General features: G+C 40.8%; 1 protein-coding gene and 1 long non-coding RNA gene across 4 annotated transcripts in view; one reads left to right on the top strand and one right to left on the bottom strand.

The window, feature by feature from the left end:
- MAP3K5 (mitogen-activated protein kinase kinase kinase 5) overlaps positions 1-21111 on the bottom strand; it is a 207460-nt gene that overhangs the window by 26970 nt on the left and 159379 nt on the right. For 2 of the 3 annotated variants that reach the window (XM_058735398.1, XM_058735401.1), the window contains exons 16-23: positions 16055-16182; positions 14456-14592; positions 13380-13485; positions 7788-7945; positions 5486-5663; positions 4691-4711; positions 527-707; positions 266-434 (exon numbers count right to left, since the gene is read on the bottom strand). In XM_058735398.1, the coding sequence (XP_058591381.1) occupies positions 266-434; positions 527-707; positions 4691-4711; positions 5486-5663; positions 7788-7945; positions 13380-13485; positions 14456-14592; positions 16055-16182 (1078 nt within the window). The remainder of the gene's footprint in view (positions 1-265; positions 435-526; positions 708-4690; positions 4712-5485; positions 5664-7787; positions 7946-13379; positions 13486-14455; positions 14593-16054; positions 16183-21111) is intronic. The other variant, XM_058735399.1, reaches the window with a different exon arrangement.
- LOC131514915 (uncharacterized) lies at positions 5568-20271 on the top strand. Its single transcript, XR_009263334.1, has 3 exons — positions 5568-5680; positions 12373-12445; positions 20106-20271. It is a non-coding gene; the product is annotated as an uncharacterized LOC131514915 (long non-coding RNA).

The raw sequence follows: 21111 nt of genomic DNA on the forward strand, positions 1-21111 counted from the left end.
AGCCTGGAGCCTGCTTCAGATTCCGTCTCTCCCCCTCTTGCCCTCTGTCTCTTTTTCTCTCTCACAAATAAATAAAAAAAAATTTTTTTAATGTGGTTTCTACATTGGAGATTTGCTTTTTTTCCTGTCTGGGGGAGGCAGGTTTCATCCTCAAGAGCCCTACAGTTCCTTCCTTTCTCCACATGGCCTGTGACAGTTCCGAGGGGTGATGACACAGTGAAAGTATGCAAAGTCTGGAAAACCAAGTATCCATGAGAGGTGTTACCTGAGCCAAAGATTCCATTAAGTTCCTCACAACTTTGTCTTGGTCCTCGGTCAGGATCCTGTGAAGAGTGGCCCGTCTCTCACTGTCCTTCCTCAGCATAAAGAATCCAGAATCTTTCTCTTCAGGGGAAGGTGGAGCACTGTGGTCTTCGAAATTTTCGTCTGGAATGCTGTTAAGAATTTAATGCAGCATAAATCACGGTGTCCTTTATAAAATGACACATGACGTAGTTCTTTCACCCAAAGTAAGTCCGATCTTTACCCCAGAAAGAGTGTCCGTATTCCTTTTACGTCTCGCTCTCCACAGGATTTGGCTCTCGTCTTGAAAGAGAAGGGATCCACCTTCAACTCCGTGTCCGGAGAAACCGAGCCGTATTCACTGCTGCTGCTGGTGTCCTCCACCAAGACGGGCACGGGCAAGGATATGCTTCTAAGGTACTCTGCTTATCACGAGAGGGGGAAACGCTCATTCATGCTTTTAGAAATGTATGCATGCCAGGGGCACCTGGGTGGCTCAGTTGGGTAAGTGTCCAACTTCAGCCCAGGGCATGATCTCATGGTCCATGAGTTCGAGCCCCACGTCAGGCTGGGCTCTGTGCTGACAGCTTGGAGCCTGGAGCCCGCTTCGGATTCTGTGTCTCCCTGTCTCTCCACTCCTCCCCCACTTGCACTCGGTCTCTGTCTCTCTCTCTCTCAAAAGTAAATAAACATTGAAAAAAAATTTACACATACTACACACACACCAAAAGAGAGCAATATTCATTGTCAAGTGTGGCATTGCAATGACTAGTAAAATTATGCTACCTAAGAGGACGGTCATGGATCCTAATTTCTCCCCGTGCTCCATGTCCAATCCCTGCGGGGGTTGGGAGGGTGGGCAAGGTCAAGGTCTCCCAGGCCCTGAAAGGAATACGTCAGGGCTGTGAAAAAGTAGAAGAAGCACCAGACCCAGAGGTCCTGGGTTCCAATCTCCTCATTTCTATTGATACCTGCCAGACATTAGGAAGGCAATTTATGGGTCTCAGTCCTCATGTCTATAAATAAAGGACCAGATTCATATTTGTTATTTAATTTTTTTTGGGGGGGGGGGAGAGCATAAGCAGGGGCAAGGCAGAGAGAGGGGGACAGAGGATCTGAAGTGAGTTCTGCACTGACAGGCTGACGGCAGCCAGCCCTATGTGGGGCTCAAACTCATGAACTGCGAGATCATGACCTGAGCCAAAGTCAGATGCTCAACTGACTGAGCACCCAGGTACCTCCAGATTCCTATTTTTTAAACCATGTGCCTCACAGGCTTAAGGGTCCACCTTAGCATCTCGGGGCTGCCTTAGTTGGGTTGAGTGAGTAGGATTCTGCGATTCTAGAACACAAGTTCCAAACCTGTTTTGCCCAAAACAGATGTGCTCTATCAGTCTTATACATCAGGGTTCTGTTTAAGGATTCATATGAAAAAGGGTTCTTTGCCAAACACGAATTGTGGAAACCATTAGACTATGTGATCTCCTAGGTCTTTCCCAGTTCTCAGGTACTGTGAGTCCATAGTGGACATGGGCTTTTATTTTGGAGGAGACTGACCTGGCACAGTAGGAATTGCCAACATATCATCAAATATTGATTTTAAAGAAAGTAATTTTTGCCAGAATCATCTTTCCCTAACAAGTGTCCCAATACTACAAAAGGCCTTACTAAAGAAGGCAGATATAAAATTATAAAAAAGGAAATCCACTGTTGCCTAGAATCCCTTTTTTACCTAATTCGTCTTGGGCTGGGCTGAATCAACAACTGCCCCAGTATCAAAGACATGGGATGGTCAGTCAGCAAGTGGTCAAGTGGCCTCTCGACTCTGTCTGCTGTGACTGCAAATCAATAATGATTCGCAGCAAGGAGTGGGGGGGGGGGGGCGGTAGGCCATGACACTGATCAGACAGATGGACGTGTTTGAGAAGCACTCATCTGACTTACAAATATAGGAAAGCCAGACAGACCTTTTCTTTCTTTTCTTCCTTCCCTTCCTCCAACTATTACCAGACTCTATCCCTTATGATTCCATGTGTGTGTGTGTGTTTTATTCTGTTATATATATATAACTGTAAGAAAATATACCAAAGAAGGCATATTATTAATGGTAGTTATTTCCACAAGATGTGATTTGGGGTGATTGTGATTTCCTTTCATTTTTCCAAAATTTTAAAACCTTCTTCAATAAACATGTATTATGTTTATAATCAGAAAAATACATGTGATAAAAAATACTTTTCACAAGCAAATATTCAACAGGTGGTAACACTGTATAGCAAAGAGCTTGATTTACCTAATGACACAATTAGTGATGATTCAGAAGATGAAAAAAAAAAATCCCATTACATAGCAGAAAGTGACATTTCTCTGAAAATGAATTGCCCTATCACTGGGAAGCTCTTCCAAGCTGCTGAGTCTTAGGAAAAGGGTTTTCCAGCCGTATCCTTAATCACAGAATCTTGCAGGTAGGACATGTCCTACCCCTTGATTATATCAAAAATGCCATGCAGGGGCATTCTATTATTCTAGCCCCCTTGTAGCTCAGGTGAAGAAAGCAGGTGTTAGAGAGGTACCTGGCTTTGGTTCCAGCTGTAGAGAGGAAGAAGAGAAGTATACAGCTTCCGGGGATAGTTCATCTCTGGGGAAACCATCTCACTGATCAGCAACTAGAAAATCTCTCAAGGATGAATTGGTTGACCCACCTGCTGTCACTGAATTTGTTATACTGCTGAATTACTAGAAGGTAGGAACTGAGATGAAGCTAAGAAGAGCTGCTCTGAGTTTACCAATTTAACACCACAATTCCTTATTTCAATGTATAGAGACGTGCAAATTGGTACACTGAAAATACATGGCAGGGGAAAGTGCTCACATGCGCTATTTCCCAAATTTACTTGACCATGGAATTCCCATTTTTCTGGAACAGCTCATGGACCCAGCATTTCATGGACTATATTTTAGGAAGTGCTGCTACAGCAGAAAGCAAAAGAGTAACCTCTTACTTGCTGGTAACAGTAAGGTTGTCTAAGAAGAGAAAGGTTTGTCGGGGGCCCCAAACACAGGACTGCTTTCGAGAGACATTTCCGGGAGCTGTTGAGATCTCTCGTGTGCTTTGTTTCACTTCGTATTTACAGGAATAGATTGCAGAATGGACAAAACAGCGGCTAGCTTGGCCAAATATGGACTCAAGGCTTGGGAGCACGGTCTTCATTGCTATTAGACATCAAGCTCTTAAAGCTAACATCACTGGTACTGGCTAACGATCAGTGTAGACATAGGACATTTCTATTATCATAGAATTATAGACCCCGCACTTTTAGTTCCAGATTACAGTCTTTCCCCGGTTCTCCACTCCTCTTTGCTAATTCTCACGTGGAGCCCTTTGGGATATGACCCTGCTTTACTACCTCCAGCTTCTTCTCTTCCCCATGTATTTTAAGTACCAGCAGTTCTGAGCCACGTCCTGCTCCCTTCACACCGTGGGGTTTCACACACACTGCATTAACTCAGGCTAGGACTGACCTCATCTGGCTCCCCACTCCCCAGCCACCTGTTAAACTCAAGTTCATCCTTATTCATCGGGGGTTGCCTCACTAGAAAGTCTTCCTTGGAACCACTTTCATAGACTGATGTCAATCACTCTGTCCCCCTTTACAACCCTCTCTGTACTGACTAAATTACACTGCGGTGTTGTTGATTTATTCCTTGTGCATCTTCCCTCTAAGAATAACAGCCCCTTAAAGTCAGGAACTATGCTTTTGTCATCCTTATATATTCAGGGCCTAGCACATTTCTTGGGCACACAGTGAATGCACAGTAAGTGCGTATTAGGTTAAAATGACTTACTTAATTCTCTGGGTCTATGTGTGGCAAAGGGAGAGCAGTCCGGGATTGGACAAGTCATGTCTCCCTAAGGGTGAAGGAGACCCTCCTCATCACCACCCTCCCATCCCCCTTTTGAGGGGAAGCCGAGTACAGCCATTGGAGGTGGGGGCCCCTCCAGGAAAGCCGTGGCTTATCCTCTGGACAGAAACAGTGTATGACCTATAAAAACACCTGGGGAAGGAAGAGTCCTGCAGCTGTGTTCATTTAGGAGAACTAGGCCAGGTTATAGTTTATAGTTTTAATTAACAGGAGTCATGAAATTCTCGGTCACACCTAAGAACAATCCCAAGCGGGATTTTAGCTGTTAATCAGGTTAGCACATCTGTTTTTGCTTTCTGGGGGAGAAGAGGGGTTTCTGAAGGAATGGCCCAGCCAGGCTTCAGCTGCACATATCCTTGCTACCCAGGAGCCTCACATGGAGGCAAAAAGCAGAGGATGAGGCTTTTTAATGGGAAATCTAGAGCTTATATCGCACGATGCAACAAGCTTTGGCTCGGTGGGCAAAATATAAAAACGAACTCACCATTTGATCCAGCTGAGAGGGCTGTGGAAAGAAGAGCAAATGCAACATGAACACATGTTGGCTTTGTTGTTAAACAGAAATAATGAAAAAGTGCTTGAAAAGGGATCAATGTCCTTTCCAAACATTCAACCCGTCTACACTCATCCCAAATAAACACAAAAATGCCAATAACAAATGGATCATTTACTTGCCTTTCCTTTCTGAAATAAGCTATGGAAACTATTGCAAGAGACAGTGTATATTTTCACACTGCTTTTTTTTTTTTTTTTTTTAAGTAACTGACAATCTTCTCTTCTCTCTCTTTTTTTTTTTTCTTGCAGAGGGCGGGTAGTAGTTATTCCAAACAATATTCTCTAAGAGGCAACAGGTATTTTCCACTGACTAAAATTAAAAGAACATATTATCTGGATGGCTTGGAAGTTTTAACAGCTCCATAATAGCCCTGTAGCTCATCAGTGGTGATTTAAAGTTTCAGCTCTAAAAAGCTGTATTTCACCCCTATTATGCTGTAACCATTGTATCAGTGATGCCAGAACGCTATAGCTACTGATATACTACCTACCTACTAACCAGGTGATGAAAGACTATTATGTATGAGGCCCTGGCATTTGTGAAATCGATGGTAAGACAGCTTCCTGATACCAAAACTGAACGTCTGAGAACGCTCAGCTAACGTTCACATGAATTTCCAGTGATACCTATCTATAACAGATTACCTTACTTCTGGAAAAATCTACCGTAAAGGCTGAGGGTTTAGTGACTCTGCCTCACATCCTCCTCAATGCAACCACATACCTGAAAGCTTAGGTTGCGTCTTCTTCTTTTTGCTTGAAACTTTTAAGAACTCGTCAATAAGCAAGTCGTTAGCACAGGCTCTCTTGTCGGGGTCCGGTTCAAAACATTTCAATATGAACGCCTTGGCCTCTGCGGACATGGACTCTGGGATCTCCGGGTGGACTTTAAACATTCCCACCTAAGACACAGCACAAGGTAACTTCCGAGTGACCCTCGCATCACATGAGCTCCAGGATCCAAAACTTGGTCCCCTAGCACAACAAAGTCCTTTACCATATACTTCCTACAAACTCATGCCTTTTCTCAAAGCGAGATAGGATATTTTTTTCTCTAGGTTATGGGAAGTTTCCAGAGTGCTTTTGTAACCTCATCAATGACATACACAGAGCAATCATGTTAAGACAGTAGACAGCATAATGAAGTAATAATTCAGTCCTCAAAGTTTTAGAACACATTAGCACACTGGCATGCAAGAAAGATACCTGTAATTGAGACCATTGTGTTGGTCCTAATAGGTATATGCCAGGAATCGTGTTTGGTTTTTTGATTTATAAGTTCCACTGAATACTCCCAACAACCCAATGGATTAAATATTATCCCTGTTACATCAAAGAGGAAAATGAGGCTCAGAGGGGTGAGGTTACGTGTTACAGAAACAGAGATCTGGGATCGAAACCTTAATTTTTTTGGCTTAAAGCCTGTGTTCTTTCCCCTATGCCATGATTTGTGAATATTTTTCCTGCCCCAAATTGCTCATATATATATTTTTAAATACTTTAAAATTAAACAAACAGAATTTTTATAACAATTAGAATTTTCTTCTCATCGCTGTCATTCTAAATTTTTTCAATAATGTTTTCATGTATTAGTAAAGAAAATGTTCTAAGGAAATATTTTTTGTTACTATATAGCTTATATAAGTGAATTACTATATAGATAATAATATACAGTTATTTATGGTTAATTATATAGCCTTTCTATATGTCGGACACTATTCTAAGTGCTTTGCATGTATTATCTCATATATGTCTCAAAAAACCTTTATTAGATAGGTACTATTTTTATACCCATTTTATAGATGAGGAAAATGAGGTACAAGAAGTTTAAGTCATTTGCCCAATGTCCCCAAAGAGTTTGACAGTGTTGAAGCCTACGTTCAAACACTGTAAATCAGTGCTCGAGTCTATATTATCTCATTTAATGCATATTGTATAATAATCCCTGCACTGATGGGGAAGAGAGCAGCATTTCAGAGGGAACTCCTAGAGATGGGTGAAAAGTTGAAAGACTGACCAAGAAGAGAAAGACATTCATTTATGTCAAGAAGGGCAGCTCTCTTAGCAGCTCTCACTGCCCTTCTCGTTTGGTTGCACTACTCATTTCTGTATCAGCAGTAACCCATCAGATCACCTTCAAGCTTGAAGTAAGGCAACCTTTACACAAAAGCGGAAGGTAGGTCACACAGGGCTCATCACGGGAGGCAAGTCGCTAAAAACATCGCCAGCGGCAGGGAAAGAGATAACTTATCAGAAGTTCTCTGCCTTATAGAACGACAGACTTGAGCTCTACTCCTTGGGAAACAAGTTCTCAGTTTAAATCTTGGGCTTGGCAGCGCGGCAGGTAAGGGCAGGTGGGGACTGAAGGGACTCAGAACTGGTCACTGCTTTGCTCAGTCCCTGAATTCTGAAGCAATGGCCCCTGGGCTTTCTCAGCCCTATTTCCATATTTGGTGCTTCCTATTTTGGGAGGTGGGCTGCTTCCCACTTCCAGGAGAGGGCAAATAAACAGAGTAGAAGAGTTGCTATGTAAGAATATGATTGACGTCCTCAAAGTAGCAATTATGCCCACCCCTTTCTTAATGGAGCCTCTAAACTCTTCTGATAGAGAAGGGAAATATTGCTTTGATTTAATATTTAAATGAATAAAAAAACGTCTTTAACATCTCCTTCCATGGAAGATTTTCAGACTATTTCCCAAAGAGCTTAAAGCATCTTCCATAAAGTAGTATGTTATTTATGTTGCATCGTGAAAAGGCATCAGAGGAACTTACATGGAATCTCACTTTATAGCTGAGAAAACTAAGGCAGGGAGAGACAGAAAGATCCTCAGTGTGAGGCACACACATTGACTCTGAGGGATGTGAATCTTCATGAACTTTAATGAACTTTGTGAGCACATTTAATGTGCTTACCTACGCTCCTCTCCTTTGGCCTAAAAAAATTATCATGTAGACACATGGAACATCTAATCTAATAGCTTTATCCAGTGGTTTTTAAGACATTTAAGACATTTGAAATGTGACCTTGAACATAGCTGCTTGTGGTTCTCCCAGTTCATAAAAAGGTGGTTTCCCTGTGGCCATTTCGATGATCGTGCAGCCCAAAGACCAAATGTCTGCTGCTTTCCCGTAGCCTCTTGGTCCTTTGTCTATGATTTCTGGTGCCATATACTGAAGGGTACCTGGGGGTAATTCAAACACACTTCTACTTTAGAAAACACATGAATATCTAATGACAGCTTTAACTGTCTACATAAATAAGACAACTTTAAAAGCATGATTCAGGTCTTAGTATCTCATCTTTTCTTGTTTTAAGTTTATTTATTTTGAGAGAGAGAAAGCAGGAGCAGGGGAGGTGGCAGAGAAAGAGGCAGAGAGAGAGAATCCCAATCAGGTTCTGCACTCTCAGCACAGAGCCTGATGCAGAGCTTGATCCCATGACCATGAGATCTGACCTGAACCAGAGTCAGATGCTTAACCCACTGAGCCACTCAGGTGCCCCTCATCTTTTTTTTATGCCTATTTTATTTTGAGAGAGAAAGAGAGGGTGCAAGAGGAGGAGGGGCAGAGAGAGAGAGCAGGAAGCCTGACATGGGGCTTGAACTCATGAACTGTGAAATCATAACCTGAACTGAAATCAAGAGTTGGATACTTAACCAACTGAACCACCCAGGTGCCCCAATATCTCATTTTTTTGTGTTCCATTTTTCTTGGCCATTAATAAAAATGGAAATAACAGTTGTCATAATGGATTTTATCAGGGATATAAGAATAGTTTGCCAATGTGATCTGGTCATGAATAGATGCTTTCTCATCTAGATACTAGAGTATAAATGAGGTATCACTTTATTGGGGCCTCTTAGAAACTTCTAACAATTAATCATTTGAAAACAACAGAGAATATATCAACACACATTTTTTGCAATTAGTTTTTCAAATACACAAAGATTCCTATTATGTATACTTCTAATCTTTCCAGAAAAATTCTAGGCCATTCATCCATTTTTTCTAGATCTATATTTCTCAATTTCTTTTTTTTATAATTTTTTTTAACATTCATTTATTTTTGAGAGACAGAAAAAGAGAGAGTGCAAGCAGGGGTGGGGCGGAGAGAGAAGAGACACAAAATCTGAAGAAGGCTCCAGGCCCCAGCCCCCGATGGGGGCTCAAACCCACGAACCGTAAGATGACCTGAGCTGAAGTCGGATGCCCAACAGACTGAGCCACCCAGGTGCCCCAATATATTTCTCAGTATCTAAATTGAATGATTAATTCTTCTGTCTTGATTCTTATCTCTAAATCACGAAAGCATGAAAGATTCTGAAAGCCATTGTTAAAAGTAATGTAAACCATTTTTCATGTACTCTATTCTGTAAATCAAATATATATGGCTTCTGCTGCATGCCTGTGGTCCATGGAATAATAGGTTTAACAGATCAAAGACAGGTCTTGACCCATTAGTACAGACAAATCACCAGACACAATGTGAAGAAGAATACAATGAAACATAGGAGATTTAAAAGGCTATGTGGAATCAGAGAGTTGAAGAGTGTGGTAGGATGGCAAGAGCATTGAACGGGGAGTCAAGAACACTTGGTTCTAGGTTTAGTCTGGTCTATCCCAGATAAACACTCAACTGTGGTTATCTCAAGTGGTTCAAACAAGAGGCTGGCTTGGCTTCTCAGAGACCCTACATTGATTCCCCCAAATCCAACAATGAGTCAAGAGTGTGAACAGGAACAGATTATTGCCACATCCCCTGCTACGATATACTCCTACAAATGATATAATCAGCAAACAGGAACTCATCCAAGATGCCACATTCAATTATCTCCAATCCTGAGGCAGTTGCTAAAAGAGCTACTTCAGTATTTTCTGATTCATAACCAAACTGACAGACAACCTGATAAATACAGACACCTTTTATGAACGCCTCATGCATGATTTACAGATGAAACTGCTAGGCACAACTCCTCTAAGTTGTTCCCATGAAACCCACCAGCACAGGCTAGAAACTGGCTGCTGTTCATAAAACCAAATGAAAGTATATTATCTTTGTCTAGTATTGTCATCTTGCCAGGTTACCCGCCAGCTCTCCTCATTATGTGGCAGTAGCTCACGTTCAAGTGCACATACAATTGTACATGCCTACTGTGAGCTTAAATCAGCAACATTATTGGAGGGAAGCATTTCACCTAGCCAAGAATAAGGTAATACCACTCTTCACTCTTCAAATCCCCTACCCTTAGTAGAAAACCGCTATGATTTCTCTTCATCTATAGCTGATGAGCTATAGTGATTGGTTTTTTGGGTTGTTTTTTTTTTTTTGTACCTGGATCTAAAAAAGAATGGATGTGAGAATTTAAGTTATACTAATATCTGAGTAGAAATTGCAACTGGTTAACAACAAAGTGAGCTTAAAAATTGGACAACTCAGGTAATATCAATACATTATGCAATGTTTCTATTCATCAGATAATATTTCAAAGAGCTCTATCTGCCAATTGTGCTTAATTATCCCCCACAGAGTAAGTGCCAAAAAAAAAAAAAAAAACCCTCAGGCTTAGTTATGTATTCATATATGCTCTCTTTATTCCATAATCACATGACACATAACATTTTATATAAAAAGATTTACAGAGCCAGATAATGAAGATGTAAGCCAATCTGTACAGTAGCCTACGGAAAAAAGTGAGAGCATTAGCTCTAAAGCGCAGATCTTATACATCTGCATTCCAAGGTTTTAAAAAATCACTTTAAAATCATCTCTTTTAGAATTTCTTTGCCACTGCATCCACCCTTGGAACCACTACAACTCAGTGGCTAAAAGTGTGAACTTTGACATTCTACTTAATCCACTCATTCATTCAGCAGATTTATATTAAGGGCCTGTTATGGGCCAGGCACTTAGAATACAGCAGTGGAGTAAACAGACAGAAATCCCTGGGCTCATGGAGCTTACATTCTTTGCAGCAGGAGACACACATTAAACTCCAGCATAGTAAATAAGTAAATTATATAGCACGCTAGAAAGTGATGTGTTAATGACAAAAAAAAAAAAAAAAAAAAAAAAAAGGTAGGAAAGGGGATCAGGAATGCCCAGGGAGGGCTGCCACGTAAATAGGGTGGTCATGTTAGGCTCACTGAGATGACATCTGAGTTAAAACTTGAAGAAGAGGGACTTAGTTAGCCATGCAGATCGCTGGGAGAAGAGTGTTACTAGCAGAAGACAGAGCATGTGCAAAGGTCTTGTGGCAGGGCTGTGCCTGGTAAAATGAAGGAAATGCAGGAAGACCAGTTTTCTGATACAGAGTGAGTGATCAAGCAAGCGGGGGAAGAGTAGGAAATGAGGTCTCGAAAAGGTAATAGACCCCGAATCAGGTCAGATTCTTGTCCACAATATTAGGACTCTGGCATTTGTCTGAATGAAACAGAAAGCCACCGAAGTCTCAGGTGTAACAGGGCTTGATCTGATTTAAAGGGATCACTCTGGCTGCAGTGTTAAGAATAGAAAGTAGGAGGCAAGAGTGGGAGCAGGGAGAACAGGCTATGGAGGTAAGGCAGGTGGGAGATGAGGGAGGCAGCAGCGGAGGCAGTGAGAAGTGTTCCAGTTTTCGACATCTCCTGAAGGTAGAGCCAGGAGGTCTCTTTGCGGATTGGGTTGGGGTGTGAGAAAGAGGCACCACGGACAACTCTAGGTCTTGGGTGGCCATCAACTGAGATGGGGAACAGTGTGGGCAGAACGGGTTTGGGGAGAAGATAATGAATTAATTCCATGTGGCATGTTAAGTCTAGTTTGAATCCTAGCTCTATTACTTACTAGCTCTGTGACCTCAGGCAAGTTATTCGACCTCTTTTAACATAAATTTCTCATCATAAACTGGGATACTGATAACTTAAGGATTAGGGTTCATGTACGAATTTCAGTAAAACATGTATGTAAACCACTTAATGCAGGCAGGTATACTGCCAGCACTCTATACATCCTGGTTGATGCTGCCTTCCCTCTCGCCAAATCACCAAGAAGTGGAAACAGGTCAATATCTTTCAAGTCAGGTCATCAGAGGTTGACCAAGCAGCCGTGAGGCCTATCCGGTGAGCAGATCAAGGTGTGCCCACTCCAAGCCCTCTTGACCAGCCCTGGAGACAGACCAGGCACATTAGTTACGTGTGTCACTCATGTGAAGCCAGCATGAGAAGAGCAAAGGTCTCTGGGAGGATTGCTTTACTAAAACTCTTTTGGGGACTCAAAAAAAACCAAAAACCAAAAAACACGTCTTTAAGATTAGCAAGAAGATATAATTAAATTAACATCCTGCCCAAATAAAACCTCTGAAAGTAGGGATTTCCTGTCAGAAGTTACTGAGTCTTGGCAGCATCTAAAATGTCTCTTGCCAAATTGAGAGAGTATGAGGAAAGAAATGGAAACACATTTAAAGTTACTAGCAGGATGGAATTAATTTTGTTCAGAAAAATACATTTTAACTGTGTTTAATGCTGTGCCCTGAAATACCCATTGCTGTGAGGGTGGGAACTGGGTCAGAGCTGTTGTTGGCTGAATGTTCTGAGAAAATTTACAGAATTTCTCTCTCTCCTTTTCTTCTTCCAGCCTACTGGAACAGATACGTCAGTAACATGGGGAGAAAGATGGACCAGAGCAAGATCAAAGCAAAGAGCAAAGGGTAGATTAAAAATCTGAGTTCTATCACTTACAAACAGTTGTGACTTCTGGCTGTGATCTCTCTTCTCTCTCTCAATTTCCTCACCTACCTCATGGGATTCAAAAATGAGGATACCTGGCCATTTTGCTTTCTATTAGACCACAGATTATTCATTACTTTTTTTTTCTTTTTTCTGAATTATTCTTTCTCTGATGCTAATAACAAGGACTTAGCACTTCAAGAGAATCAGCAGAATGGAGCAGTAAGAACCAGAGTTGAAATTCCAGATGCCCTCTTGTAATTGTGGGGCAATCATTAATCTCTCTGAGCCTTGGTTTCCTCTTGGCTACTGTTAGCTTTTTGGCAATCGCTTTGTCTCCACTACCTCAGGACTTTGTTCTAGAGGTAGCTTGGTGGCTGGATTGCCTAATTTCTCAAGCAAGTTCTCTTCCCCACCCCAATGCTGAGTTGATGAGTCACTTCCTCTTTCTGAATTGAAAATTCTACCGGTTATTTATGTTGTGAGTAGGAAATAGGCCACAGGGAGTAAACAGATTAGGAATTCATAGTTCAAATGGGAAGAGATTAAGGTATGAGTAAGAGTCACAGAGAGGCTGGGGTAAAAAAAAAAAAAAAAAAAAAATCTTATAAAGGCTTATAGTGGTTGTAGGCCAACCCAGAGAGAAGTAATGACACGAAAGGGAAAACAAAAACAAATTGAGAGTTTAAAAAAACATTTCAGTGGCATTAACCAGGAGACATAACAAGTCATAGAAATACAAGATGAGAAAAGAGCCAGGTCAAATCCTGTGTAACATTTTTCAGTGAGCATCAAAAGATACTGGCATTAATGTCTGTGAGAACCCAGACGGACTTTATCTCTCACATTATGCTCTAACGCAGCAATTATTTCTTTAATTACATTAAGATCCGTATCATCATTGCAAAAACATACCAGTAAAAGTTTCAGTACACGGGTTAATGCCAGCAAGCCTCTTTGATGTCCCGAAGTCTGAGATCTTGAGAACGCCACTGTAGGTATTAATCAACACATTGTCACCCTAGAGAACAAAAGACTTGAATCAAAACTAGTCTTGGGCCAGTACTGTTTGTTGTTGGCTCGTAAGTCCAATAAGAAACAGTGTCCCCAGAGTAAACGAGGCCACTAAGTCTGTACTCTTCATTACAGTTAACCTCAAGAGTGAATTCTTGACACCATTTTTGTGCCTATATTATCATTTCACAACGTACTACTCCGGCCACAAGGTCAAAAGGCGCCTGCCTGGTCAGTTTGCTGTGGTTTGTGAACAGAAGGGGTCACTTGTGTGTGATTAAGTTCAAACATGACATTCATGATTTCCCTTTGTATTTTCTGTTATTTTACTTCTTTTCCCGGAATATTTGGGGATATGGCAAATCACGAGATCTGGGATGATCTGCAGATAGTAATACTGACTTCCTTTCCACGGTGCCATCTTTGTCAGAAATGTATTAGTTCTGAATTTCCTCTTTTTAAGAAGAATCAAGTAAGTTACTTAATTTTACTTCAAACAATCAGTATATGATACTTGTGAGAAGAGAAGATCTTATTTATTTTCCCTCCCAATCATTCATCCATTGATGCAGTAAATATTTACTGAGTAGCTACTCTGGGCAAGGATTCCAAGATGAACCAGCCTGTGATCTCATCAGGGGCGGAGACCTTATCCTGTCCAGTTTTGTTCTGCTGTGCTGCCCCCTCCCCAGAGCACCTCAAACAGTGCCAGGGGTGCAGTGGAAGCTCAATCTTTGTTGGGTGAACACAGTTAAGAGGCTTATTCCTTGAGGAGAAGAGATAAGGCATGAGTATCAATACCTGACTTAGAGCAGAGGAGTTAGTATCTTGCATTTCTGCTATTTCTACGATTTATTTATTCACAATTCTAAATTAATACTCATAACACAGTATGACTTTTGCAAAAAGAAAAGAAAAGAAAACAAAACCAGTTGCCCACCAAGGAACTTTCAAACGTGAATCCTCGTGCATCCTACCTTTATATCCCGGTGGACTATCTGATTGTCATGGAGGTATTTTAATCCTTCAAGTATTTGCTTTGTATAGAAGCCAATTGTTTGCTCATTGTCCTTCAATGGGCCCCATTTGGAACGAAGGAGAGCTGAAAGACTTCCTGTAAAGCAGGGAGAAACAGTGGATAAAATTTTATTCAAATGAGTTCTTTAAAGCACGTTAATAATGTAACATTAATTTAAGCTAACACTTCCTGGTTATTCATGGTGGCCCAGGAACTGGAGTATTAGACACCTGGGCTCACGTATGAATAGGAAAGTGTCCCTGCTCTGAAGATGCTCATTATCAAATACGGTCAAAATAAAAGGCTCCTCTGTCCCTAACTTTAATCTAGGTCACAATGATTGATACTAAAATCGTTCAGGATATTTGTATTGCCTCCTAATAAACTTCAAGCTGATGTCACATGTCTAAATTTGTAAAAAATTTTATTGAGGTATATTCGACATATAACATTATATTAGTTTCAGGTGTAAAACATAATGACTTGATATTTATATACATCTCAGCAACTTTCAAATACACAATACAGTGTTATTAACTATAGTCATCAGGCTGTACATTACGTCTCCAGGACTAATTTATTTTACAACTGGAAGTTTGGTCCTTTTGACCTTCTTCACCCATTTTGCCCACCCCTATCCCCTGTGTCTGTTCTTTGTTATTTTTGAACTTGTTTCCTTTGTTTGTTTGGGATTTTATGCATTTTTAAAAAAAATTTTTTTAACGTTTATTTATTTTTGAGACAGAGAGAGACAGAGCATGAATGGGGGAGGGTTCCGAGAGAGAGGGAGACACAGAATCCAAAACAGGCTCCAGGCTCTGAGCGGTCAGCACAGAGCCCGACACGGGGCTCGAACTCACGGACGTGAGATCATGACCTGAGCTGAAGTTGGACGCTTAACAAACTGAGCCACCCAGGCGCCCCAAGGATTTTATGTATTTGTTTATTTATTTTGAGAGAGAGAGAGAGCAGGTGTGGGAGTTGGGGAGGGGCAGAGAGAGGGGGAGAGAGGGGGAGAGAGAGAGAAGGCCTGGGAGTTTGGGAGGGGCAGAGAGAAGGAGATAGAGAGTCCCAAGCAGGCTCTGCACTTTCAGCCTTGAACTCATGAACCATGAGGTCATGACCTGAGCAAAAATCAAGAGTCAGACACTTAACCGACTGAGCCACCCAGACGCCTCTGGGTTTTTTTTTTTAAGTTCCACATGTAAGAGAGCTCATATAGTTTTTGTCTTTCTCTGCATAACTTATTTCACTTAGCATAATGCCCTCACAGTCCATCTGTGTTGTTGCAAATGGCAAGATTTCACTCTTTTTTATGACTGAATAATATTCTATTATGTATACAAAACACATTTTCTTTATCCATTCATTCAGTGATGGGACACTTAGGTTCTTTCCATATCTTGGCTACTGTGAACAATGCTGCAATGAACATAATCTCATTTTTCTTTTAACTTAGATAAAATAAGACGTGTAAACTCATAAATCCCATTCACTTGTTCTCCTCTTCAAGCCCCTACAAATTTATAATTTCTTAAAAAAGAAAAACATCTCTTACCTCCTGGGACCTGCTCCATGAAGATTTTGATGAAACCATTCTCACTGAAAGAGCCCAGATACTGGACAATATTTTTATGCTTCAGATGCTTATGCAATGCTATTTCTTCATGTAGGGGCTGGGAGTATCTACAAGACATGCAAATGTTGATGAGCTAATTACGTAGCCAGATTTTAGTGTATACATTTAAGCAGTACAAATTGAAAACATCAGCTAGATATATGCCCATACGTAAAGTAAAATATGGCTGTCTAAAGCCTTTATTTCTCATAACATACATTCTGGGAAGTTGAAGTGGTAGTGGGTAGGGTCTGTGGGGAAATGTGTCAGGCACTGATCTGAGCCTACCGTATGTATTCATTTCTCACAAGAACCCTAGGAGAAGGTACTTTTCAGATGCCCATTTTACAGATGAGGACATTGATTCACCAAGGGGATGACGAACCTACCCAAGATCTTAAAGAAAGCTAATAAGTGACAGATATTAGCCCAGGAAAAATTGAACGCACCTACATAGCTCATTGTCTAAACTCAATGACTTTCAATTCCACTCGCCTCATAACATAACTCTACTATTGGAGGAGACTCTTGCCCAGGAAGATAAAAATTTCAAGCAACTTTCATCTTCATTCTAGGACTTACTGGAAGCTCCAGCAACTCTTCTGTAGAAAACACAAAACCATTTAAATCCTGTCTCCTTGAGCTCCTCAAAAATCCTCATCTTACTGAGTCTATCAGTTCTAGTACATCAGGATTTTTTTTTTTTTTTTACTCCACCCTAACCAGGCCTCCATGCTGAAAGACCAGCATTAAACCAGGCTTCAAAATCATGTGCTTGATGTGTGTTGCTTTATCACATTATACAATGAAAGTGTTTTGTATTTCCGGAACATACAGAAAACCCCTTTTTTTTTTTTTTAATTTTTTTTTTCAACGTTTTTATTTATTTTTGGGACAGAGAGAGACAGAGCATGAACGGGGGAGGGGCAGAGAGAGGGAGACACAGAATCGGAAACAGGCTCCAGGCTCCGAGCCATCAGCCCGGAGCCTGACGCGGGGCTCGAACTCACAGACCGGGAGATCGTGACCTGGCTGAAGTCGGACGCTTAACCGACTGCGCCACCCAGGCGCCCCTACAGAAAAACCCTTTTGATGATTATTTGAAGTACTATAAAGCCTGTAGACTCTTAGCAGTCTCGAATATTAATATTATATTAATATTTATATTATATTAATATGATTATTGTATAACTAACTACAGTAGGGTGTTAGGGACTCAAAGCTATGCCCTAACATTTTTTCTGTTCTACAATGGAGGTTACAGGTATGAAAGGCACTAACCTAAAACATAAACCACAAACCTGATGCCTCTTAATCTGCTTCAGTACTACATGCAAGAAATGCTTAGATCTTGGGGTGCCTGGGTGGTTCAGTTGGTTGAGCATCCGACTTCAGCTCAGGTCATGATCTCACGGTCAGTGGGTTCGAGCCCCGCGTCAGACTCTGTGCTGACAGCTCAAAGCCTGGAGCCTGCTTCCAATCCTGTGTCTCCCTCTCTCTCTCTCTGCCCCTCCCCCACTCTCACTTTGTCTCACTCTGTCTCTCAAAAATAAATAAATATTAAAAAAAAAGAAATGCTTAGATCTTACAATGGCAATTCCATATAAACAGAATGGATTTTTTTGAATGCCAATAACAAATTCTAGAAGTGGTTAGTATTGTATAATACTATTTTCATGAAGTTTTTCAGAATACACTACAAATTAGGTTACAAAAATCCAAGTTCATTTAATTTAAACTTTTATAATTTGTAAAATATTACTCAGAATGCTGCCAACAATAACAAAAAATGGACTTGTACTTTAGATCTTTTACTCATTTTATTTTTCTTTAGAACTGTTCTAGGAACTACAGAGGTAGGTATTATACTGAAACCCCTTAGCAGGCTATCAGTTAGAGACAATTCCATATTGATAACTGAGGGAGACAACATGAGAAATACTGGTATAGAGTGTAACCAATAAAATACTTAGTTTATAAGTGAAATAAGCCATACAGAGAAAGACAGATACCATATGTTTTCACTTTTATGTGGATCCTGAGAAACTTAACAGGAACCCATGGGGGAGGGGAAGGAAAAAAAAAAAAAAAAGAAGAGGTTAGAGTGGGAGACAGCCAAAGCATAAGAGAGTCTTAAAAACTGAGAACTGAGGGTTGATGGGGGGTGGGAGGGAGGGGAGGGTGGGTGATGGGTATTGAGGAGGGCACCTTTTCGGATGAGCACTGGGTGTTGTATGGAAACCAATTTGACAATAAATTTCATATATTGAAAAAAAATTAAATAAAATAAAAAATAAAAAATAAAAATTCCTGAAAAAAAATACTTAGGTTATGATTCTCAGGACATTTGTAATAAAGTTACTTTTTCCATCAACTTTAAACCTTTTATTAACACTAGTTAATAAGATTGCTCTTGATATGCATAAGATAAATTAGTAGCAAATATTGGGTCTATTCTACAGACTTAGGACATCAAGATGATTAAATAATCTGAAGTAAGTGATTAGTTCAGTTTATGATGAACCAAGAGGCTCCCAGCCCTTGACCTTCTATTGAAAATCAATCATGAACTTTTTTTTTTTTTTTTTTTTTTTCCCAACGTTTTTTAATTTATTTTTGGGACAGAGAGAGACAGAGCATGAACGGGGAAGGGGCAGAGAGAGAGGGAGACACACAGAATTGGAAACAGGCTCCAGGCTCCGAGCCATCAGCCCAGAGCCCGACGCGGGGCTCGAACTCACAGACCGCGAGATCGTGACCTGGCTGAAGTCGGATGCTTAACCGACTGCGCCACCCAGGCGCCCAATCATGAACTTTTAAATGTAAGATCCTGGAGGGGAGCCTGGGTGGTTCAGTCAGTTCGGCTCAGGTCATGATTTCACGGTTTGTGAGTTCGAGCCCTGCATCGGGTTCTGTGCTGACAGCTCAGAGCCTGAAGCCTGCTTTGGATTCTGTGTCTCCTTCTCTCTCTGCCCCTCCCCTACTTGCGCTCTGTCTCCCTCTGTCTTTCAAAAATAAATTAAAAACTAAAAAAAAAAAAAATTAATAAATTTAAGGTCCTGGAAAAGGAAATACACTACTCCCCCATCCCCTCCAATATGTAGTAACCAAAGGATGGCTTAAAAGTTACAATAATAGTCAAGATTCATCCTAGCTAAGAGTAAGAACTCTTCTCCAATATGAAATTGATTGGTAACACTCAGCAGTTCTAAGTGAAAGAGTAAGTGCCAAGTGCTGAATAAGCATGAAATTATAACTCGTTCAAGTCGATAAGCAATGCTTATCTATGGAAATTATAAGAAAATCTTATTTCTTCTCAATTAGCTGTGACAATGGAAAGAAGAAATGGTATAGGTAATCAGAGATACTTATATATATTTAGCTTTGAAAAAGTATTGGTCCATATGTGTTTCCAGAGCACCTTCTCTGAGTCAAATTCCCATGATATCCATCTAAACCAATGGTTCCCAGCCTTGGCTAGACATTTCACCTGGAAGAATTTTGAAAAAATATTAATGCATATGACCCACCCCAGAATTTGGGATGGTAAGACCTGAGCATCAAGCGATTTTTAAAGTTCCCCAGTTCGTTCTAATATGCAGCAGGGTAGAGAATAACTGATCTAAATAAATAGTTCAGGCATGTGTAGAATGTTAGAGGAGGAAGTCAGTCTGAAATTAACAACTAGTTGGGATAGGTTATGAATCCACCACCACCTCTATCCTACAACTACTCTGCTTCTCTAACAAAGTGTTTCTAAAGTGTAAATGAAACACAGAAGCAATGATTTTCATTACTGTGATCTTTCATTCCAGATGGCCAATGCTGGATCATGCATTATTCACATGCATCCTATTATCATAGCAATTGTCCTTTCTAACTGCTATCTTTTTACATGCAACATCAAAAGCTCTCCAGGGCACATAGATAGAAATACCTTTGTGTGTGGTATCTGACAATAACATGATAGACTTCACTTTTTCTTTTGTAGGTAACTAGAAGATGCCCTGTGCCAGCTGTTTAAGAGAAGCACTTGTCATGCAAGTATTTTCAAACAATCTACTTTATGCCAAATGCTCTGCTATAGAACAAGATCTTTGTTGGTGTGCTTTGTGTACGTACATTGGTGGGTGAATAAACCTAAGTTAGAAAGGTGATTTTATTTTAAAGTTTTTATTTATTTATTTTGAGGGGGAGGGAGGAACAGAGAGAGAAGGAGAGAGAGAGAATTCTAAGCAGGTTCTGCACTGTCAGCGCAGAGCCCGACGTGGGGCTCAAATTCACAAATAATGAGATCATAATTGGAGCCAAAATCAAGAGTCAGACTCTTAACTGACTGAGCCACCCAGGTGCCCCATTTGTTCTTGTTTTTCATCTCTAGCATTTCCTTTGATTCTTATTTAGGGTTTCTATCTCTGCTTGTACTCCCTCTGTTTTTGCATGCTATCTACCCATTAGAGCCCTTAGCATATTAAAGTTGTTTTAAATTCCTGGTCTGATAATTCCAACATCCCTGCCATATCTGAGTCTGGTTCTGATATTTATTCTGTCTCTTCAAACTGTGTTTGTGCCTTTTAGTATGCCTTGTAATTTTTGTTGGAAGTCAGGCATGATGTGTTAGGTAAAAGGAATTCTGGGAGGGCATTCTTATAGTCTCATGCTTAGGTATCAGTTTCTTAGAGAGCCTGTGCCACTGGGCTATGAGCCTCACAAATGCTTTGCAGGCCTCTCCTGCCCTTTCCCCTGCCACCTTCAGCTGGGACAGGATGGCTACAGTGGGCAGGAGTTAGGCTCTGGTAACAGTCTAATAGGTTAGACCCTGGTAAAAATCGTCTTTTTGAGGGTGGGCCTTGTTAGGAAGAGTAGATTTCAAAACAGTTACTCTCATCCTTCCCCCTGCTGGAAGCACAAAGAGATTTTTCTCCAATATTACTGTAAGGCTCTAGTAGGGCTCCTGGAGGCTAAACTCACCAAGTATGCCCCCCAACCCATGACTG

This window comes from Neofelis nebulosa, chromosome 6 (genome assembly GCF_028018385.1).
Source record: "Neofelis nebulosa isolate mNeoNeb1 chromosome 6, mNeoNeb1.pri, whole genome shotgun sequence".
Taxonomy (NCBI): domain Eukaryota; kingdom Metazoa; phylum Chordata; class Mammalia; order Carnivora; family Felidae; genus Neofelis; species Neofelis nebulosa.